Genomic DNA, 21586 nt, shown 5'->3' with positions numbered 1-21586 from the left:
TAAATTTCTTAAAGAAACCCAAGACATGCAAGAAAAAACAAACTTGCGCAGCGATCAGTTCTAACAGTTCAAGACTTGGAAACTGAAAAACAGGCAATAAAAAAACACAAACCAAGGGAATTCTGAAAATGAAAAATCTGGGTAAGGAAATAGTAAGTACAGAAGAAAGCATAACCATCAGAATACAAGAGATGGAAGAGAGAATGTCAGGAGTTGAAGATACAATAGAGCAAATAGATTCATTGGTTAAAGAAAATGCTAAATCCAACAAATTCTTAACCCAAAACATCCAAGAAATCTAGGACACCATGAAAAAATCAAGCCTAAGAATATTAGGGTAGAAGAAGGAGAGGAATTTTAGCTCAAATCACAGAAAAAAATATTCAACAAAATCCTAGAAGAAAACTTTCACAACATCAAGTATGAAATGCCTATAAAGGTTCAAAGAGCTTACAGAACACCAAATAGACTGGACATAAAAGTCTCCTCACCATATAAAAATAAAAATGCTTAAATGTAAGAATAAAGAAAGAGGTTACCTGGGACTCTTGTCTGTTTCCTACCTCGGGAGCATGGGGGGGTGGGAGGGTTGTCGGAAAGGGAGAGGGTTAGAGAGAAGGGAGTAGGGGAGGATTGGGGAAAGATTGGGGGACTGGGATCGGGGGGAGGGAGGAAGGATGGATATGGGATCAGGCAAGTATATACCTCAACTAAGGGAATCATTTTAGGGTTTACAAGAGACTTGATTATAAAGGGGATCCCCGGTCCAAGGAGAGATCCCCAGATGGTTCTCTGGACAGAGGAGAGGGTGCCTGAACCGGCCTTGGCCCACAACCATACTGATGAATATTTTGCATGTCACCATAGAACCCTCATCTGGCGATGGATGGAGATGGAGGCAGAGAACCACGTTGGTACACTGGACCTAGCTCCCTAGGTCCAAATAAGAGGCAGAAGGAAAGAGAACGTGAGCAAAGAAGGCAAGGGCAGAGGAAACCTTCATCCGACGTTGGATGGCGATACAGATGGAGACCCATATTGGAACACCGAACTGAGCACTCCACGGTCCAAATGAGGAACAGAAAGATGAAGAAAATTTAAAAAGTAATCAGGACTGCGAGGGATGCGAGCACCCACTGATACAAGGGAACTGATATAATGAGAGTTCACCAAGGCCTGTTGGACTGGGACTGAACGAGGACGTGATCCAACCATATTCTCTGAATGTGGCTGGCCCGGAGCCTTTTTGAAAAGCCATTGACAATGACACTGGGACTTGCTTCCTCTGCATATACTGGATTTTGGCGCTCCAGTCTGTTTGGACTCTCACCTTTCCTGGACCTGGAGGGAGGGGGGAGGAACTTGAACTTCCCACAGGGCAGGAAACCCTGACTGCTCTAGGGGATAGAGATGGAGGAGGAGAGGGAGTGGGGGGAGTGGGAGGGTGTTGGGAGGAGGGGCTGAAATGGAAACTTATAATTTAATAAAAAAAAAAAGGAAAAAAATTTTTTTTCTGAAACAAAAAAAAAGAATAAAGAAAGAATATCAAGAGCTGTAAGGGGAAAAGAGCAAGTAACATATAAAGGTAGACCTATCAGAAATACAAACTTGACTTTTTAATGGAAATCCTGAAATTAAGAAGATCCTGGACAGATGTGCTCTAGACACTAAGAGATTTATAATGGGATGGGCAGGCCTGCTTTTTCTCCTGGCTGCCCTGCTAGCTTACCCCCTGAAATAATCACATAGAAATTGTATTAATTAAATCACTGCCTGGCCCATTAGCTCTAGCCTCTTACTGGCTAACTCTTGCATCTTGATTAACCCATTTCTATTAAATATGTGTATTGTCACATGACTGTGGCTTACTGGCAAGATTCTAACATCCGTCCATCTCAGGCAGGAGATTTATGGCATCTGCCTGTCTGTCCTTCTTCCCCGCATTCTGTTCGGTCTACTCCACCTATCTAAGTTCTGCCCTATCAAATGGCCAAGGTAGTTTCTTTATTTAACCAATGAAAGGAACATATGGACAGAAGAACCTCTTACAGAGGTTGTGGTTTTAAGACTAGTCTACTGTATCCAGCAAAACTTTGAATCATCATAGATGGAGGAAACCATGACAAATCAGGTTTAAACAATACCTATCCATAAACCAGCCTTTCAGACAGTACTAGAAGGAAAATTCCAACCCAAGGATGCCAGCTATACCCCTGAAAACACAGGAAATAGATCACTTCATACCATCAAACCCCACAGAAGGAAATCACACAATCATTGTAAGAGAAAAATTACAGGAATCAACAACCACTTGTCATAAATATATTAATATCAAAGGATTCAATTCACGTATTAAAAAAAGAACAGGCTAACAAGAGCACAAACAGATTCCATTTTTCTGCTACATACAATAAACATACCTCATCTACAAAGACAGATAATACTTTAGAGTAAAGGACTGAGAAAAGATTTTCCAATCAAATGGACCTAACAAACAAGCAGGCGTAGCTATCCTAATATGCAACAAAATAGACTCCAAATTAAAATCAGTAAAAAGATTGGAGGACACTTCATACTCATCATCTCGGGAAAAATGAATCAAGTTGAAGTCTCAATTCTGAACATCTATGTTACAAGAGCACACACACGTGTAAAATTAAGATTACTAAAGCTTAATTCACACATCAAACTCCACACAGCAGTAACAAGAGACTTCAACCCTCCACTCTCATCAGTGGACAGGTAAGTCAGAGAGAAACTTAAGAGAGAAATAAGAGAACTAAAGATGTCATGACTCAAATTAACATAACAGATATCTACTGAACATTTCACCCAAACACATAAGAATATACCTTCTTTTCAGCACCTCATAGAACCTTCTCTAAAACTGGCCATATACTCATTAACAAAACAAGCATTAACAGATACAAAAATTTGGAATAATCCCCTGTCTCTTACCGGATCACCATGACTTAAAGTTAGCATTCACAATGTTAATTGTAGAAAGCCGACAAACTCATGAATATTGGACAATAATGAATTTGATCACCTATGGGTCAAATAAAAAGTTAAAGACTTCCTGGAATTCAATGAAAATGAGTGTACAGCATAACCACACCTATGGGACACTATTAAAGCAATACTAAGAGGAAAGTTTATAGATCTGAGTGCCTACATAAAGAAAGTGGAGAAATCTCATACTAGCAACTTAACCTGAAAACTACAGAACCTGAAAACTACAGAACAAAAAGATACAGACTCACCAAGAAGGAGTAGATGACAGGAAATAATCAAATTGAGGGATAAAATCAGTAAAATAGTAACAAATAAAACAATACAAAGAATCAATGATACAAAGGGCTGACTCTTTGAGAATATCAACAAGATAGACGTCCTTATCCAAACTAATCAAAAGACAGAAAGAGAACATCCAATTAACAAAATCATAAATGAAAAGGGGGACAAAACAACAAACATGAGGAAATCATGACAATCATTACGTCATACTTTGAAAACCTGTACTATACAAAATTGGAAAATTTAAAAGAAATGGACAATTTTCTGGATAAATATTATTTATCAAAATTAAATCAAGTACAGCTGAACAATTTAAATAGACCTTTTACCTTTTAAGGAAATAGAAGCAGTTATCAAATTCTCCCAACCAAATCAACCCAAAGACTCGACAGCTTCAGCACAGAATTCTTCCCTAACTTCAAAATAGTGCTAATACCTATACTCCTCAAATTGTTCCACATAATGTAAATAGAAGGAACATTTTCAAACTCTTTCTATGAGACCACAATTACTCTGATATACAAACTATAAAAGACTCAACTAAGAAAGAGAATTACAGACCTATTGCCCTCATGAATATTGATGCAAAATGTTCAATAAAATACTGGCAAAACAAATTCAAGAGCACATCATAAAAAATTCCTTCATGATGATTAAGTTGACATTATCCCAGAGATGCAAGGATTTTAATAAGAGAAAATCTATCAATATAATCCACCATATAAACTGAAAAAGAAAAACGATATGATCATCTCATTAGAGACTGAATAAGCATTCAACAAAATCTAACACTCTTTCAAGGTCTTGGAGAAATGAGGGATTCAGGGAAAATTACTAAATATAACAAACAATATACAGACAGCCAACATCCAACATCAAATTAAATGGAGAGAAACACAAAGATATTGCACTAAAATCAGGGACAAGACAAGGCTGTCCACTTTCTCCATATCTATTCAGCAAAGCACTTGAAGGTCTCACAAGACCAATAAGGCAACAAAAGGAGATCAGGGGCATATAAATTGGAAAGGAGGAAGTCAAACATTGGTTATTTGCAGATGACAAGATAGTATGCATAGGTGGCCCCAATAATTTTATAAGAGTACTCCTACGGCTGATAAACACCTTCAGTAATGTGGCAGGATACAAGATCAACTCAAAAGAGTCAATAGCCCTCATGTATAGAAATGATAAAGGTGCTAAGAAACAATCAGAGAAACATCACCATTTATAATAGCCACAAATAACCTAAAATATCTTGGACTAACACTAAGCAAAGAAGTTAAAATGTGTACAACAAGAAATATAAGTCTTTGAAGAAAGAAATTGAAGAAGATAACAGAAAATCAAAAGATCTCTCCTGCTTTTGAATAGGTAGGATTAAGACAATAAAATAACAATCCTACCAAAATCAATCTACAGATTGAATATATTCCCCAATAAAATCCCAACATAATTAGTCACAGACTTCAAAAGAACAATGCTCAACTTCATATGGAAAAACAAAACAAAACAAGAACCCAAACTACCAAACAACCCTGTATAATACGGGAACTTCCAGAGGCATCACCATCCCTGACACCAAGCTCTATTAGAAAGCTACAGTAATGAAAATAGCTTGCTTTTTACATAAAATGAGACAGTCAGACCAATGGAACTGAATCAAAGACGCTAGTATTAATCCACACTACTATGAACACTTGATTTTTGACAAAGAAGCTAAAATTATACAATGGAATAGAGAAAGCATTTTTAACAAATGGTCTTGTCATAACTCTATGTCAACATGTAGAAGAATGCAAATAGATTCATCTCTATCTCCATGTACAAAACTTAAGTCAAAATGGATTAAAGACCTCAATTTAAATATAGCCACACCGAATCTTATAGAAAAGAAATTGAGATGTAGCCTTAAATGCATGGGCACCAGATGCTACTTCCTAAATATAACTCCAGGAGCACAGACATTGAGAGCAACAATAAATTAATGGGACCTTCTGAAACTGAGAACTTTCTCTAAGGCAAAGGACAATATCAATAAGACAAATCTTTAGTTTACAGAATGGAAAAAGATCTTCACCAACCACACATCTGACAGAGGCCTGACCTCCAAAATATAAAGAATTCAAGAAACCAGACATCAAAGTACCAAACGATCCAATTAAAAATGCAGTTCAGAACCACACAGAGAATTCTCAACAGGAGAATCACAGATGATCTAAAGACACTAAAGAAACTAGTCAACACCCTTAGCCATCAGTAAAATGCAAATTAAACAATTCTGAGATACCATCTTACACCAGTCAGAATGGCTAAGATCAGTAACACCAATCATAGCTTATGCTGGAGAGGATGTGGTGTAAAGGGAATACTCCATTGATAGTCAGAGTGCAAACTCATACAACCACTTTGGATATCAGGATGGTGCTTTTTTTAGAAAAATGGGAATCAACCTACCTTAATACCCAGCAAAAGCACTCCTGGGCATATACCCAAAGATGCTCAATTATATTACAAAAACATTTGCTCAACCATGCTTATAGTAACATTACTTGTAATAGCCAGAACCTGAAAACAACCTAGATTTCCCTCAACCAGAGAATCGATGAAGAAAATATGATACATTTGCACAATGGAGTACTACTCAGTGGTAAAAAACAATGACATCTTGATATTTGCATGCAAATGGATGGCAAAAAAAACATTCTGAGTATGGTAACACAGACCCAGAATGAGGGGCACTGTATGTACTCCCTCATAAAAGAATATTAGATGTGAATCAGAGGATAACAAGCCTATAGTTCACCACCTCAGAGAAGCTGGGTATTAATGAGAACCCTAAGAGAAACATACAAATACATATATTACATCCCTCTGGTAAGGGGAAATAGACAAGATCTCTTGAGAAAATTAGAAGCTTGGGATTGTGGGCAAAAGGGGGGTTAAAAGGGAGGAGGAGGGGAGAATGGGAGGGGGAGAAGAACTTGAGGGAATGGGATAGAAGAGATGGGGGAATGATAGAGAGGGGGAGCAGGAAAATTGCTGTATTGATGGAGGGAACCATTATGGGACTATCAAGAAACCTGGCAGCAGAGAAATTTTTAGGAGTCCACAATGGTGTCCCTACCTAAGACCCTAAGCAATAGTAAAGAGGGTGTCTGAACTGGCCTTCCCATGTAATTAGATTGATTAGTACCTTAATTGTCATCATAGAACCTTCATCCAGCAACTGATGGAAGCAGATGCAGAAATTCATAATGAAGCACTGAGCTGAGTTCCCAGAGAGGGTGGAACAATAATATGATCAAAGGGGTCAAGACCATGATGGGGCTACCTACTGAAACAGCTTACCTGAGAGAATGGGAGCGCACTGAATCCATTCTGACAGTGGGTGAATCAGCATAGGACCAAACTAGGCACTTTTAATATCGTTGACAGTTGCATGGCTGTGGTAGAATGTAGGGTCCCTGGTTGTGGGACCAGGATTTACCCCTAATGCTTGTACTGACTTTTTGTAACCTATTCTTTTTGGAGGGATACCTTGCTCAGCCAAGGCATGGTGGGAAGGCCTTTATCCTGCCTCAAAGCGATGTTGTAGACTCTATTGACTCCCCGTGTGAAGTCTTACCCTTTCTGAGGAGTGGATGGGTGATGGGGAAGGTGTGGGGAGTGAGAAGAGGGCAGGGAATGGGAACTGGTATTGGTCAGTAAAATGAGAAAAGACTGTTTTTTTTCCATAAATAAATAAATAAATAAATAAATAAATTTAATAACAGCAGAGTAAACAAAGTATAAAAAGCAATTTCTTCTTCAGTTACTTTTTAGTCAATGGGAGGCTATTTTTACTTTTTAAAAAGTTTAACCCTTTGGTCTTGGATTAAATATGGTCAATATATCTCTACATGGTGACACCAGACATATTCCATGAGAATGTATAAATGATTATTGAATTTACAAATTTTGACATTAATTGTTTTTGGATGTCTTACAGGATTTCAGATCAAACTAGGAAATCATTTGCTGAAATATATACAGAATTAATGCCTTGCAATTAAATCAACCATTTCCCAAAGCATGCACCATATTTACAGACACATATACACCCACTGTTAAAGAACCCCTTTACACTTTGCATACTCTTTTAATTATAAGGTGAAAATGTATTATGTGTTTGAATACCATGAATTACCTCCTGATAATGTAAGTGCCCAGTGCTTCCCTTGGTTATGAGGTAGGCTTACCTGCCAAGGGAGAAGCTTGTCCTTGTTTGCAGCTTTGTGACATGCTATTTCTGCTTTACTCAAAAGCATTTTATGGAGGGCATGGGCTACTGCATGCACTGCATTCCATATGGAAACCCTGGGTTCAGAAGTGATCATCACAACCTTTTCTTCTTGTTTAGTCTCTAGAGATATATTTGGTGCGCAGGGTATAAAATGTTCACAATGTAAGGGAGGAGGTGTGCAACCAAATGTGTCCATCCAGAATTTATGAAAGTAAAGATCTTCTGGGTACTGAGAGGGCATAAGTGCTTCGATAAAGTGCTTGAATCCAGGGATATTTTGATTTTTTGAAAATGAGAAGCTTCCTCCAACAATGTCAAAATTATCATTCAACTCACGATATTCAGAATCTAAGTAAAATAACTGTGGCTTCGTCATGATCAACACCTTCCTTCTGTTGAACATGAATCCATTTATGTAGCATAAAAGCACTATGTCATTCATATCAGCATAGGTTATATGCACATTTACTTGTGTATCTTGATTTAACTTCAGCAACCTTAACTCAGATTTTGAGTAAATCTTCCAGTTAGTTGGGAGTTTTACAGTAAAAGCTACACAGATATCTTCTGATGCCATCTCTGATTTCAGGCCAGAGCTGAACTCCTTACCTTTTAGATCATCAGACACAATGAGCCCCACCCACTTCCAGCCAAAGTGCAGCAATAAAGCGATCACCCCTTGGATTAGAGCTCTGTCTTTTGGAGACATCTGATAAAGGGATGGAAATGTATCTTTGCCAGTTAATGCAGAATCAAAAGTTCCATATGAGACCTGATGATGGAAACAAAATAGTGATTCTGAGTTTCTAGGTATTCAAAGTTATCTCCCTTAGAGAGGAAATGAGTTTATTATTTACAGAGAGGATCAGGGAACTGAAGATTGGTGAAGAGAGTGTTGTTGTGAGATTAGCTTCTCTCTCTCATTATGTAATGGACTATGGTCACTTTCAAGTACTATGGGCTTCAAAGCTACTAAGAGTTCTGAAGCACCTAAGAAATGATCAATATGCTTTTCACGACAGATTTGAAAGGTAAAATAGAATTCTATTGTTCCAGTAACAATGGAACAGAGCATCTGTTTTAGAGAAAGACTGCAGAAGCATTACCAAGTGCTGCAGTATGACTACATATCAATGTCTTTACTAGAACCTCTAGTTTGAGGAAAGTAAATAACAAATTTGCGCATAGATTTAGCTCGTGCATTTAGAAAAGAGCAAGGCATGAAGATCGAGGGGAACATCAGCAAGTTTTGTTGCCTCCTCCTTCCCTAATGATAGATTTGATGAGTCACCACTGTGTGCTACATCCACGGCTGTCTCGCCAGTGTAGCAGAAATGCTGACTAGGCAGGCAAATATTGCCGAATGATCAGGATCCGCGCTCCACGGAGATGTGTCCTAGGCTGCCCTGTGGCAATCAGTTGTGGTGTAATGCCACCTGGGTTGCCATTTGTACTGACTCGACCTGACTGTACTTGATGCTATATGTCTGTCTTTTCCCTTGTCTGTGTGTTCTTTGTGATCTTTGCATATTGCTAACAGATCAGACTATTCCAGGCAGTTGCAGATACAAACAAGACTGCTGAGGACATTTTTGAGTTTTGCGCCCCTATTCATTAAAGCCTTTAAAGAAATAGCCAGTTCTGGAAATAGGGAGGTCATCATTAAAATAATTCCTTAATGATGTGGAGCAAAAGGAGTTGCTCTTATCAGGAGAACCTTTAGAAGCCTTCTGTAGGAAAACAGCTGCAGCAACACTAGATGTTTGCCTGAGAATTACGTGCAGGAGGCCTATGCAGCCTTCATTATGGCCAGAATAAACCTAGGCTAATTACAACATCTGAACCTGAGAGTCGGGGAGGGAAGAAAGTTGAGATTTATGGTATGAAACCAGATTCAGACAAGTTTGAGATCATGTCTAAAATTTCCTAGCAGAAAGTATTCCCAGGAAGATAGTGGCCTTCTCCTCTCACACCCCAAGATATTCTGAGCACAAGGTCACTTAGCCCAGCCAGCCACCTGGTACAGACTGGGCAAAAGTCCTTGTGCCCAAGTCAAAGCATGTTCAAAGATTCTTTTTGTAAACTATTCTATGCTTTTTTTTTTTAATGATCTGATGATGTATGCCTTTGCTAAGTTCTTTGTTTGTAATAATATAAAAACCTCACACTGAATAAGTAAAACGCAGCAGCATTTTCAAAAATATATTGAGAGTGGTCTGTCTGTCAATTCCTTCGCTGTATCCTGAAATCTTCCGTCCTTCGCCTGATTCTCTCACGGTCTGAGTGGCTCCTCTGAGCCGGTCCGTAGCAACTGAGCAACTAATATAAGATGTGAGTATCTGAAAATGATGAAAATTATCACGTATATCATTTTTTCTTACATCACGATCCAGTATATTTATCAATTTTTAACTGTGTGATAATAATCAGTGTTGCACTGTCTGATTTTCCAATGTTGATTATTCCTGAGCATGGTCCTCATCTAATGTTTTTCTGTTTGTAGTTATGCCTAATGATGGTTGCTTTGCTTTATAAGTGCCTGGCAAGAGCCAGTGTGGGGATTTATCTGAGCAGTTCTTCTCTGTGAGTGCTATTCAGAGATCTAGTTTCCTGAATGAAAAATAAATTTCTTGTAACATTTCATTAGTGATATCCTTGAGGGTGTCTAAATTTATTTAAATGTCTTGGACTTTCTGTTCCTCTATCTGTCAGCAATAAACCATTGGATGAACTATGAGATTATTATGACCCAGCTTGTGCAAGTAATTTATCTGTGTTTTAGACTTTGACTTGTGAACAGCACTCAGCTACAATTTACTACAGTACATCTTGCCAATGTTTGGAGACAGAATCATAAGTACTAGTAAGTGATTTGTTTGGAAATCCAAATATTTGCTGCTCATGTTTTTCACCACATTCTTTCCTTTATTGATCATAGCAGAATCCAGGTAATTCACTTACTTTAATTTTAAATCACTGAATATAATCATATACAACTTCTTCATTTCCTTTTGATATAGTATTCTATGTAAGTGTAGTCTCCAGAACATTATTAACTTACTTGTGGAACTTTGTAGAGTTCTAAAAGTGTTCCAATTGCAGCAGAAAATTCAGGCCTGACTCCTGCAATGATTGCAAGAGCTTTGTGTTGAGTTTTGCATTTGTAGTTAGGGATAAACGCACTCCTTCCAGACAGCCACATCAGAGGTCCTTCTAAGATTCTGTAGTGATAGTCAAATGCGTTGTAGAGGTGGAAACCCAAGGTCGTGTTGGGAAGCAGGTGGGCATCTTTTTTGATCTCCTCAATGGCAAAGTATAAGGTCAGCAAATATGGATAATTCTTCCATCTATCCCTAAACAGGAGGAGCAGAATGATGAGCACACTCAGGCCATTACTCTCAGAAACTCCTTAGCAAATTCACGAAGAGGACTTTAAGTCCTAATTTCTCTTCTTACATATAAAGCCTATATGAATGAGCTGCCGACAGCTCAGGAACATCATGGCGTAACTAATGAAATTCTTTGTATTTGAATTATATTTCAATAATTTATTTCTGGAATAACTTGCTGCTCTTGTGTATTATTCTGGTTCAGGTTACAGAAGCCACTCTTTGGGTTACAATAGTTTGCAACACCTTCTTTCTGGGGATCCATGTCCTCCTCTGGCCTCTGCAGGTACCAGGTACACATGTGAAGCTCACACACACACACACACACACACAAAGACAAATAATTGTACACATAAAAAAGAATTCTTTATGAAGTTTCAGAAACTAGTACACAAAGAAAAAAACTGTTCTCTAAACTTGCAGATTATATGAGTGAGTAGAGTCTCCTGCCAGTGAAAGAAACAAAGAAAGTAAAATAATAAGTAAAAATAGAATATGAAAAAGAGGAAAAGCTCCCAAATTCATGAGGGTAGTAAAAGAATGCTCAATTTTAGAGGAAAGAAAACTTTGGAAACAGGAAGGTGGGCTAAATCATCTCTCTCACTTTGGCATTCGGTGATTGAAGAGGGGTTCTTAGGAGGTACTTTCAAAACCTGGGTTAAATGAGAGCCTGGTTAGCCCTACTGGAGGCAAGTAAGAGAAATCATGATTCCGCTGAGAGATTCTGCCTAGAGTTCTGTTGGCAGCAGAAAAAATATGACATTTGTTTATACTATGTGATTTTGAGTTCTATAGCTAGATGCTATGTTAAGAGAGAATCTGTTGTTCATAACTGATGAGTATCACTATTGAGAGAGGGAGACATCAGTCTTCTCTGGAGATTATTCAATACTGAGTGTTTAACAGTAGAAATGTACACATGTGTATAAATGTATACATGTGTGCATATGAATGACATGTGTATAAATGCATGCATGTGTATAAGTGCACACATTTCAAATTATCTCCAGTACATTTATAAAAGTATATATGTATTCATTATTTGAGAATATCTTACATGCATAGAATGTGTTTTCATGAAATCTGTATCACTTGCTCACCACTTCTTGTTCCCGTTTACTTCTTGACACTTTCTCCACCAATATTCAAGTGCATTCTCTGTAAATCCCTAGAGAGGGCGCTCTGCACTACCAGCGCATACATGGGAGTGAAGCCTTCTGCTGGAGAATGGGAATCCTCTCAGTGACCATACCCTGAAAAAACTGATTTTCCTACCCCGAGCAGCTACAAACTGCCAATGGCTCCTTAGGCAGGAGAAGTATTCATGATCCTCTCTCCCATTAATGTCAGGAGTTTATATTCATTTCCTGATGGTCCTGTGCAGTCAGTTCATGTGTGACATGGCCATGCCATTGAATGAACAAACAATTTCAACCCAATCATGCACTATCTCTACTCTTAGAAAATTTTACCCTCTCTTCTGAGTTTTGAGGGGAAAGAGTAAATGACAAACGTGTCTCATGTAGAGCTTGGTACTCCACAATCTCTCATTATCTGGTTGGTGACTACTTATAGTTTTCTCAATTAAACACCATCTGTTGGAAAATGAAGCTTCCCTGAGAAGGTATGAGGGAAGTATGCAGTGAAATTCCCATTTAAAGGTAAGAACTGAGCAGGTAGGCAAAATATTTGTCCATTTAGCATAGTAATATTATTAGGTTCATTTAGGAACAATGATATAATTAACCACAGTTACTTAGGTCAATGGGGCATGGTATCTTCCTCGTGGAACTGGACGTAAATCTGAAAATAACTTTGTGGGTTACTCCCATAATATTAATGCCAGTATAAAGATATATCATCAGTGGGCATATCTTGTTCTGCCTGACATAATTGTAGGTTTCAGGGATTGTTGGTATGTTAGACAGGTTATTACGTTTTTTATTAATGTGTAGAAAACTTTTCATGAATGTGGATGCTAGCAGGTATGAATGAAATTTCTATGTTAGCCACAGCTTAATTACTCCATGTCCTGTGACTCAACTATGTGATGCTCTCATTAAACAGATCCTGTCATCAAATTCTGGAGGGTAACCAAGAACAAAGAAAATAGCTGGTAATGTTTGTGTGCATAGGGACAAATATTTACAAACAACTTAAGACACTTAACTCATACCTAGCACTTGTCCTTTTGCTTAATATTTCATGACTTTGGGAGGGGTATTCTCCCCCAGTTATATAGTAACCCCATTTAAATGCTTTATATGTATGTATATGTATTTTGAAGTTTCTATAGTAGTACAGTTCCATAAGCTTTCTCTAAGGTCTTAGAGTTAGTTATTCCTTCACACACTCCCTCTGATCTGCTCTTCCATCACTTACTACTTAACCCTTCATGCTTCAGTATTTCCATCCCCCTCTTCACACCACATGTGTTCTATTTCCCTGTTAGTGAAATCCCCTCTCCTTTGCAACTTAGTAGTTTCCTGGCTAATATGTGTAGTCCAGTTAAGTACAGACACCTGAAAATTCAAAGCTAGCATCTGCATATGAGAGAAAGCATTTGACTTTGTCTTATTGTGTCTGGGCTACCTCATACAGAGTGGTAATTCCAGTTCCATCCATTACATGCAGTTTTCATAATTCTATTTGTCTTTGTTGCCAAATAAAATTTAGTTGTTTACATGTACCACAGTTAAAATATCCATTTATCAGTTAATTGACATTGAGGCTGCTTTCATTTCAAGGCTATTGTGAATAGAGCAACAATGAACAGAGACGATCAAGAATTTTGACAGGAGGATACACAGTCATTTATACATATGCCCAAGACTGATAGACATAGAGAATTGTGTAGATATCTTTCCACACTTTTAGAAATCCTCCACACTATTTTTCAAAGGGCTTACCATTTTTTAATCCCATTCACTCACATATATTCCAGTATTTGATGTACTTTATATTCATGGGAAATATAAAATATCATAGAAGATTTGATTTGTATTTCAGTAATTGCTAAACAACTTGGAGCGTATTTATATTCTTTCTCAGTCACTAAACTGAATTCTTAGTTTAGGTTCATGTGTTTTAAATTGGATTCTTTGTGTTATCAATAGTTAAGTCAATGTTTGTTGATAAGACATTGGGACCACTAGTTCCTATTGTCCCAACTTCTCTGGTTTTGGATCAAGTGAGAACTTTTGAGATACAGTGTTGAAACCATTCAGCACTGACATGTGAGTGAATGGGTTATTTAGAGAGTTTTAGCCTGTGCACGAGGCAGTTTCTCTTTTCCTATTGGGCACTCATCTCACGGAAAGGGATGCTGCTCCTTTGTGATTTGGGACATTTCCCTCTGACAAATTTCTCAGACTTCATAACAAATCCAGGAAACTTATGCTTCTCTCTGCCTTACTTCCTCTCCCTCCAAACATGTTCTTTGCTTACTCCTTGAGCTTGCTTTGCATACTTTCATGTGCCTAATCTGATCTTTTTTCCTTCTCAAATTTAGAGTTTTCTTTAATACTAGTTGTCTCATTGCAAATGGATTTTCATGAGGATTGTTCAATAGACAAAGATGGCACTCTGAAATTCCAAATGCCCCCAAATTGTAACAATTTTTTACACTTCACAAGCATATGATCCCAAAGTCCCTTAATTCCAAAATCTTTCTGCTTTTTATTCTCAAAATCTCTTACATCTGTGTTTTCTTTGTTCCCTGCTCTTGCCATCTCATGGATTCTGCTCTCCTCTCTGCTGTTCTTGTCCTTTCCTCTGTTCACTGAAACAGTTTTACAGAGATTCAAATATCTTTGCACTACACACAATAATAAAAACTGTTTTATTCTGATGTATTCGATAAAGAAGTTGATCTGGCTCTGGGTTTTAGCCCCTCCCTCCAGACCTGAGTATGCTGCTTAAAAGTTTCATTCAAATCTGTCCTGTGTCAAATTTGCTACCTAAATCTATAACAAGGACGAGAGCAAAAATGTAAAAGACACTGTATGTTTAAAAATATATAAAAAAGAATTTTTGCAATAGGGTTTATGGCTGCTAATCTATTCTCCTCTCTTATGGACCTAAAACTTTTGATAAGTATTTATCTTAAGATTTGGATGACTATTTTCTAAGGGTTTTGTAGCTATAGATTTGTAAATTCATTGAGTATAGTTTAAAAATCTGAAAATCTGAAACAAAAAGTCAGGTTAAATATTGGAACAGAAAGACTTTGTAGTAAAACTTGAACTCTGGGATTGTGATGCCTCCAGATGTTCTTTTATTGTAAAGGATTGTTTTGATTATCTTGGGTGTTTTGCTTTTCCATATGAAGTTGAGTCCTGTTCTTTCTAAGTCTATGGAGAATTTTTCTGAGATTATTTTGGGCATTGCGTTGAATCTGTAGATTGCTTTTGGTAAGACTGCCATTTTTACTATGTTAATTCTGCCTACCCAAGAACATGGAAGATTTTTCTACTTTTTGGTGCTTTTTTCAATTTCTTTCTTCAAAGATTTAGAGTTCTTGTCATACAACTATTCCACTTGCTTGGTTAGAGTTTCTCTGAGATATGTTATGCTATTTGTGGCTATTGTGAAGGGTGTTGTTCTCTGATTTCTTCCCCAGCCCATTTAACATCTGTGTACAGGAGTGCTGCTGATTCTTTGAGTTAATCTTGTATCCTGCTACATTACTGAAAGTGTTTATGAGTTATAGAAGTTTCTTGGTAGAATTTTTGGGATTGCTTATGTAAACTATCATATCATCAGCGAACGGTGAGAGTTTGACTTCCTCTTTTCTGATTTGTACCCCTTGATCTCCTTTTGGTGTCCTATTGCTCTAGCTAGGACCTCAAGAATTATATTGAATAGAAAGGAAGAGAGTGGACAACCTTGTCTTGTTCCCGATTTCAATGTATTCACTGGGAGTTTCTCTCCATTTAGTTTGAAGTTGGCTGTTGGCTTGCTGTATATTGTGTTTATTATGTTTAGGTATGTTTCTTGTATCCCTGCTGTCTCCAAGACCTTTATCATGAAGTGATGTTGTATTTTGTCGAAAGCTTTTTTGGCATTCGATGAGATGATCCTGTGGTATTTATTTTTTAGTTTGTATATATGGTGGATTACATTGACAGATTTTATTTTGATTTTTCGAGACAGGGTTTCTCTGTAATTTTTGGTGCCTGTCCTGGAACTAGGTCTTGTAGACCAGGCTGGCCTCAAACTCACAGGGATTCGCCTGCCTCTGCCTCCCGAGTGCAGAGGATTAAAGGCGCGTGCCACCACCGCCCGGCACAGATTTTCTTATGTTGAACTATCCCTGCATCTCTGGGATGAAGCCAACTTGATCATGGTGGATGATGGTTCTGATGTGTTCTTGCATTCAATTTGCCAGTATTTTATTTAGTATTTTTGCATCAATGTTCATGAGTGATATTGGTCTATAATTCTTCTTAGTAATGTCTTTCTGTAGTTTAACTATCAGGGTAATTGTAGCCTCATAAAAAGAGTTTGACATTGTTTCTTCTCTTTCTATTGTGTGGAATAATTTGAATCGTATTGGTATTGGTTCTTCTTTGAAAGTCTTGTGGAGTTCTGAGCTGAAATCAAATTCTATTACAGAGCTATAGTACTGAAAGCAACCTGATACTGGCATAAGAACAGACAGGAGGAACAATGAAACATAATAGAAGACCCAGATATTAAACCTCACACCTTTGAACACTTGATTTTGACAAAGAAGCAAGAAATATAAATGGCAAAAGAAATCATATTTAACAAGTGGTGCTGGCATAGCTGGATATCAACATGTAGAAGAATGAAAATAGACCCATATCTATCACCATGCACAAAACTCAGGTCCAAATGGATTACAGACTTCAACATAAGGCTTGTCACACTGAAACTCATAGAAGAGAAAGTGGGAAGTACACTTGAAAGCATTGGAACAGGAGACCACTTCTGAAATATAACGCAAGAAGCACAGACACTGAGAGATACAAGTAATGAAACCTCTTGAAACCTAAATCTTCTGTAAAGCAAAGGAAACAGTTAACAAGACAAAACAACATCTTACAGAATGGGAAAAGATCTTCACTAACCCCACATCAGACAGAGATCTGATTTCCAAAATGTACAAAGATCTCAAGAAATAGATCATCAAAAGAACACATAATCCAACAAAAAAATGGAGTACAGGCTTAAACAGAGAACTCTCAACAATTTAGAGGAATCTAAAATGAGTGAAAGACACTTAAGGAAATGCTCAACATCCTTACTCATAAGAGGAATGCAAATCAAAACAGCTCTGATATTTCATCTTACACCTGTAAAAATGGCCAAGATCAAAAACACTGAAGACAACTTCTACAGGAGGGGTTGTGTGGAAAGGGAAACACTTCTACATTGCTGGTGGGAATGCAAGGTGGTACAGTCCCTTTGTATGTCAGTGTGGTGATTTCTCATAATTTTAATAAACACCCTTCCCCAAAACCCAGTCATACCACTTTGGGTATATATCCAAAGGATGCTCAACCGTGTCATGAGGACATGTGCTCAAGTATGTTCATAGCAACATTTTTGTCATAGCCAGAACCTGGAAACAAACTAAATGCCCCCTCAACTGAAGAATGCATAATGAAAACATGATGCATTTACACAATGGAGTACTACACAGCAGAAAAATAACAACATCTTGAATTTTGCAGGAAAGTGGATGGATCTAGAAAACATTATTTTGAGTGAAGTAACCCAGACACAGAAAGACAATTATCATATATACTCACTCATAGGTGGTTTTTAAACACAAAGCAAAGAAAACCAGCCTACAAATCACAATCCCAGAGAAGTTAGACAACAATGAAGATGCTAAGAGAGACTTAAATAGATCTAATGTACATGGGAAGTAGAAAAAGACAAGATCTCCTAAGTAAATTGGGAGCATGGGAACCTTGGGGGAGGTTTGAAGTGGGAGGGGAAAGGCAGTTAGGGGAGCCGACTAAAATGTAAAACTGAATAAAAATCAATAAAAAATTGAAAAAAGAAATACTCGAGAGTTAAAAAACATAGAATATGCTTATTTGTGACTTGAATTATACTCTTGTTTAGAAAAAGATACGACACAGCATACTTCACATATCATTTGATTTAATTCTTGTTTGTGGAGGAAAGAACTTGATAACAGCAAAAGTTTGAAGATGATTTATGATTGCTAAGGTTCTAATAGCCTATTTATGATAAAAGAAACTTATTTAGATATATATGTCAGATCACCTTTGCCATTGCTGTGTCCAACACTAGGCATCTAGACAATATAGATAAGAACAATATGTATTTAATGAATAAGTTACGTTAGATAAAGTTTAGAAATTCCTAAATTCTATCCAGACTAGCAGAAACTGACTCAAAGATGCATGCATACCCTTCTAGTATTTGATAACTTTGTTAATCTTTAGCTATTTGAATAAAACATGTCATATAGTCCAAAGGTGTCTCATGTGGCATCTGATGATGATAATGTGTGCTCCCAACAAAGACACTGAAATCATATTAAGGATCACAGCTGATTTCCCCAGTATCAGGTAAGTCTGTGTCTTTTTACCCGATACAGAGGCAATTTAGATTATACTTCCTGCTCACATTTATCCTTCTCAGATCTCTGATAGGGCAGGTCTTGTTGTATCCTACAACAAACAGATAGTCTGCTGAAAAAGGCAGACTCACAGACAGGGTTACCTTACTGACAGACCTAACACTGAAAAAGATAATCTCATACCGGTTCAATTGAAAATCAAACTGAAACTATCATGCTATTACTAGAAACAAATATACTTTTTACTATTCTTTTATTTTAAAGAACCTTCTTTTGAATTACAGCTCCTATAAGTCAATCATATTAGTCTCCAGGTAAAAGATTGGATGGAAAAAAGTTTGAAGTTGATGTTACTTTTGAGGATTATGGAAATGATTTGATGTAGGTGAAAGCAAGTTGCAAAGGAATATTTAACTGATCCTAGGTATATGAAAATGAGACTTAAAGATTTCTAACATACAGAGTTTTATCATATTAATCAGTGGAGTTCTGATTAGCTATTAATCTAGCCTTGGTGAAGTACTACCTACTATTTTCATAGTCAATGAACAAAATTTTTAATTTTTTTCATTGTTTTCTAAACAAGACTTTAAATTGCTTCTGGTTGTGCCACATACTTATCTGACATACATATATAAATTTGGACAGAGGTAACAGGGAAAGAGTGTTCATATTTGTATCCCCTTTGAATCACCAAACTTTTGATATGGCTCTAAGTCAGGAGTCTACATCACTATTTATAGACACTGGCTAACTGCTTCTTCTACAATGAGGTTTCAGTACAGATTACAGAGAGTGGAGATGTTAATATATCTAAGTCTTTCATCTTTATCTGTAAACTAAACAAATTAATGTAAGATTCAGTGAGTTGTGACTTCAATTCAACTATGCTACATCAGGCAGACTCCAGATAAGAACTGATGTCAGTTAAAGTTAAAGCTTTCCTGTCCACTGCCTGTCCTTGAGGATGGACTCTCTTTCCTCTTGGTCTTGAAACTCCTTCCATCTCCTGCAGTAGTGGGCTATTGACCTGTAGTCCTTTCATCCAGTGAAAGCATTCCTACGATTACTATAAGTGCCAAATAAATCCAGCATCTAGCAATTTTTATTCACATATTCCATAACACCACAAGTGCTAGGCATATAGACCAGGATGTATGTTTCCTTCTTACACAGCAATGAATAGGTTGAACATTTGAGGAGAAACTTCTTAGTATAGGATCATCCAAATGTGTAATTGATGCTCAAATGAATAAAGGTACTGCTTATAGCAACAATAGAAACAAACAGCAGGCATCACTAAAAAGCAAGGCCAAATAACTCCTGCACAATATGGTAAACTAAACAACAAATGAACTCAAAAATATTCAGAAATCTCAAATATCAGATTGCTAGTTCAAAAAGTAAAAAGATGGATGACCTAAAAGAAGATATAAACAAGCAAGTGAATTCAACTTGGCATTGAGACAAATACAACACTGTACAGGAGCACAATGGCTGAGGGGTGAGTAAAAAACCCATATATAATAAAGACTCAGTACCAAAAAGTCAAATCCTAAAAAGAAATTGATATTCTGGGTTAGGCAAAGAAGCAATAGAAATGTTCAAAATAAAAAAATCAAGAAACTGCCAATAAAAACTCAGAGGAAAGTGACTCCAGCAGCACTGACTAAGCAGAAAACAGAATATCAAGCATAAAGGATATAATTTTCAGACACTGCATTAAAATATCAATTAGAAATAAATAAGTAATAAACATGATCACAATGTCCAAATCTGACATATTTAAACAAACAAATACAAGGACATATAAGATAAAAATGGTAAGGTGGGCACTAAAGACACGGGGATTTAGCAGAAACTTTTCAAGACTGTAGAAAGAAACAAACATTCAAACAACACATTTAGATTCCCAAAGATATAGGAACAGGGTGCAACCTGTCCTGATACAATAAAGACAATCTGTGAAAATAATATAAGCCTTACCATGAACTTGCAGTTTGAACAGACACAAACGTTGTTGATTTCCCTATTTGATCTCTGTTTGACTAGAGAAATAAAGAGGAGGAGAGTAAAGATCTCTAGAAGCATAATGATTGTGGAAAGTTGGCAACTGAGTTGCACATTTCTGTGTATACAGTTCATTATTCTTAAAAGAATTATATGTGCACAGATGAGCATGCACTGTATCCAGCTAGAACCTCCTTATCACAGTGGCACAAGTACTTACATTAAGCGTACAGATTGTGGATTCTGTTTTGTCTCAAAAATTATCTGGATTTCCTTGGGTCCATCTTTTGTGAAGTAAATGGGGATAAATGCACCTAGGATTATGTCAGCCTTCATGTATGTGGCAGGCTTCCCATACTCCAAACACTTCTGATTAGTTATTCTCATTAATGCAAACATAGATTGCAGGAGTAGGAAGAGGCAAAGCAAAGGATGAGACATATCAGCATCTGCACTACACAGAGACAATGCCCTGCAACTAGGCTGATCCATAAAGGTTATTGGCTTTGCTCATGGAACAGGTTTAGACCTTGACAGTGTCTGAGAAGACTCTGTTAGCTACAGCTGGTTCCTGATGTTGCATAGTCTATGGTTCTTATGCCAGACAAGGACACAGATAGAAGAAAGTCCAGAAAACCAAGGGTGAGAATATTGGCATTCTCCTCTAACTAATCAGAGTGACCATAAATGCACTGGCTTTTCTTGCTTTTCACTCTCATACATGTGCTCTGGGGATCTCATTGCCCTTGGCCTCTGCACCTGCATCTTTTATACTGGTGAAAAACATGTTTGTTTTGTTCCTTAGTCCCCTACCTCTGTGATTTCATAATCATCCACAGTGACTTTGGAGAGCATCATAGCATGAGAAAGAATTGTAGGTCCAGCTTGTTTGATTTGGATTGCTGTTTTGAAAGACACATAGAAGTGTGAACAGATAAGAGACAAATCAGTAGTTGGACTCCATATTGCAAACACTGAAATATTTCATACAATACTTTCATATGAATGTGAAGTGGTGAT

The 21586-nt window shown here is 37.2% G+C and overlaps 1 protein-coding gene across 1 annotated transcript in view; it reads right to left on the bottom strand.

The window, feature by feature from the left end:
- The window catches only part of LOC125396935 (vomeronasal type-2 receptor 26-like), a 53546-nt gene extending 32539 nt beyond the window's left edge, over positions 1–21007 (bottom strand). Inside the window, exons 1-3 of the mRNA XM_087898012.1 lie at positions 20787–21007; positions 10644–10935; positions 7539–8354 (exon numbers count right to left, since the gene is read on the bottom strand). Of these exons, the coding sequence (XP_087754138.1) occupies positions 7539–8354; positions 10644–10935; positions 20787–21007 (1329 nt within the window). The remainder of the gene's footprint in view (positions 1–7538; positions 8355–10643; positions 10936–20786) is intronic.
- Positions 21008–21586: the final 579 nt, after the last annotated feature.

Source organism: Myodes glareolus, chromosome 2, assembly GCF_982192425.1.
Source record: "Myodes glareolus chromosome 2, mMyoGla1.1, whole genome shotgun sequence".
Lineage (NCBI taxonomy): Eukaryota > Metazoa > Chordata > Mammalia > Rodentia > Cricetidae > Myodes > Myodes glareolus.
This window is presented reverse-complemented; position numbering and strand designations above follow the sequence as displayed.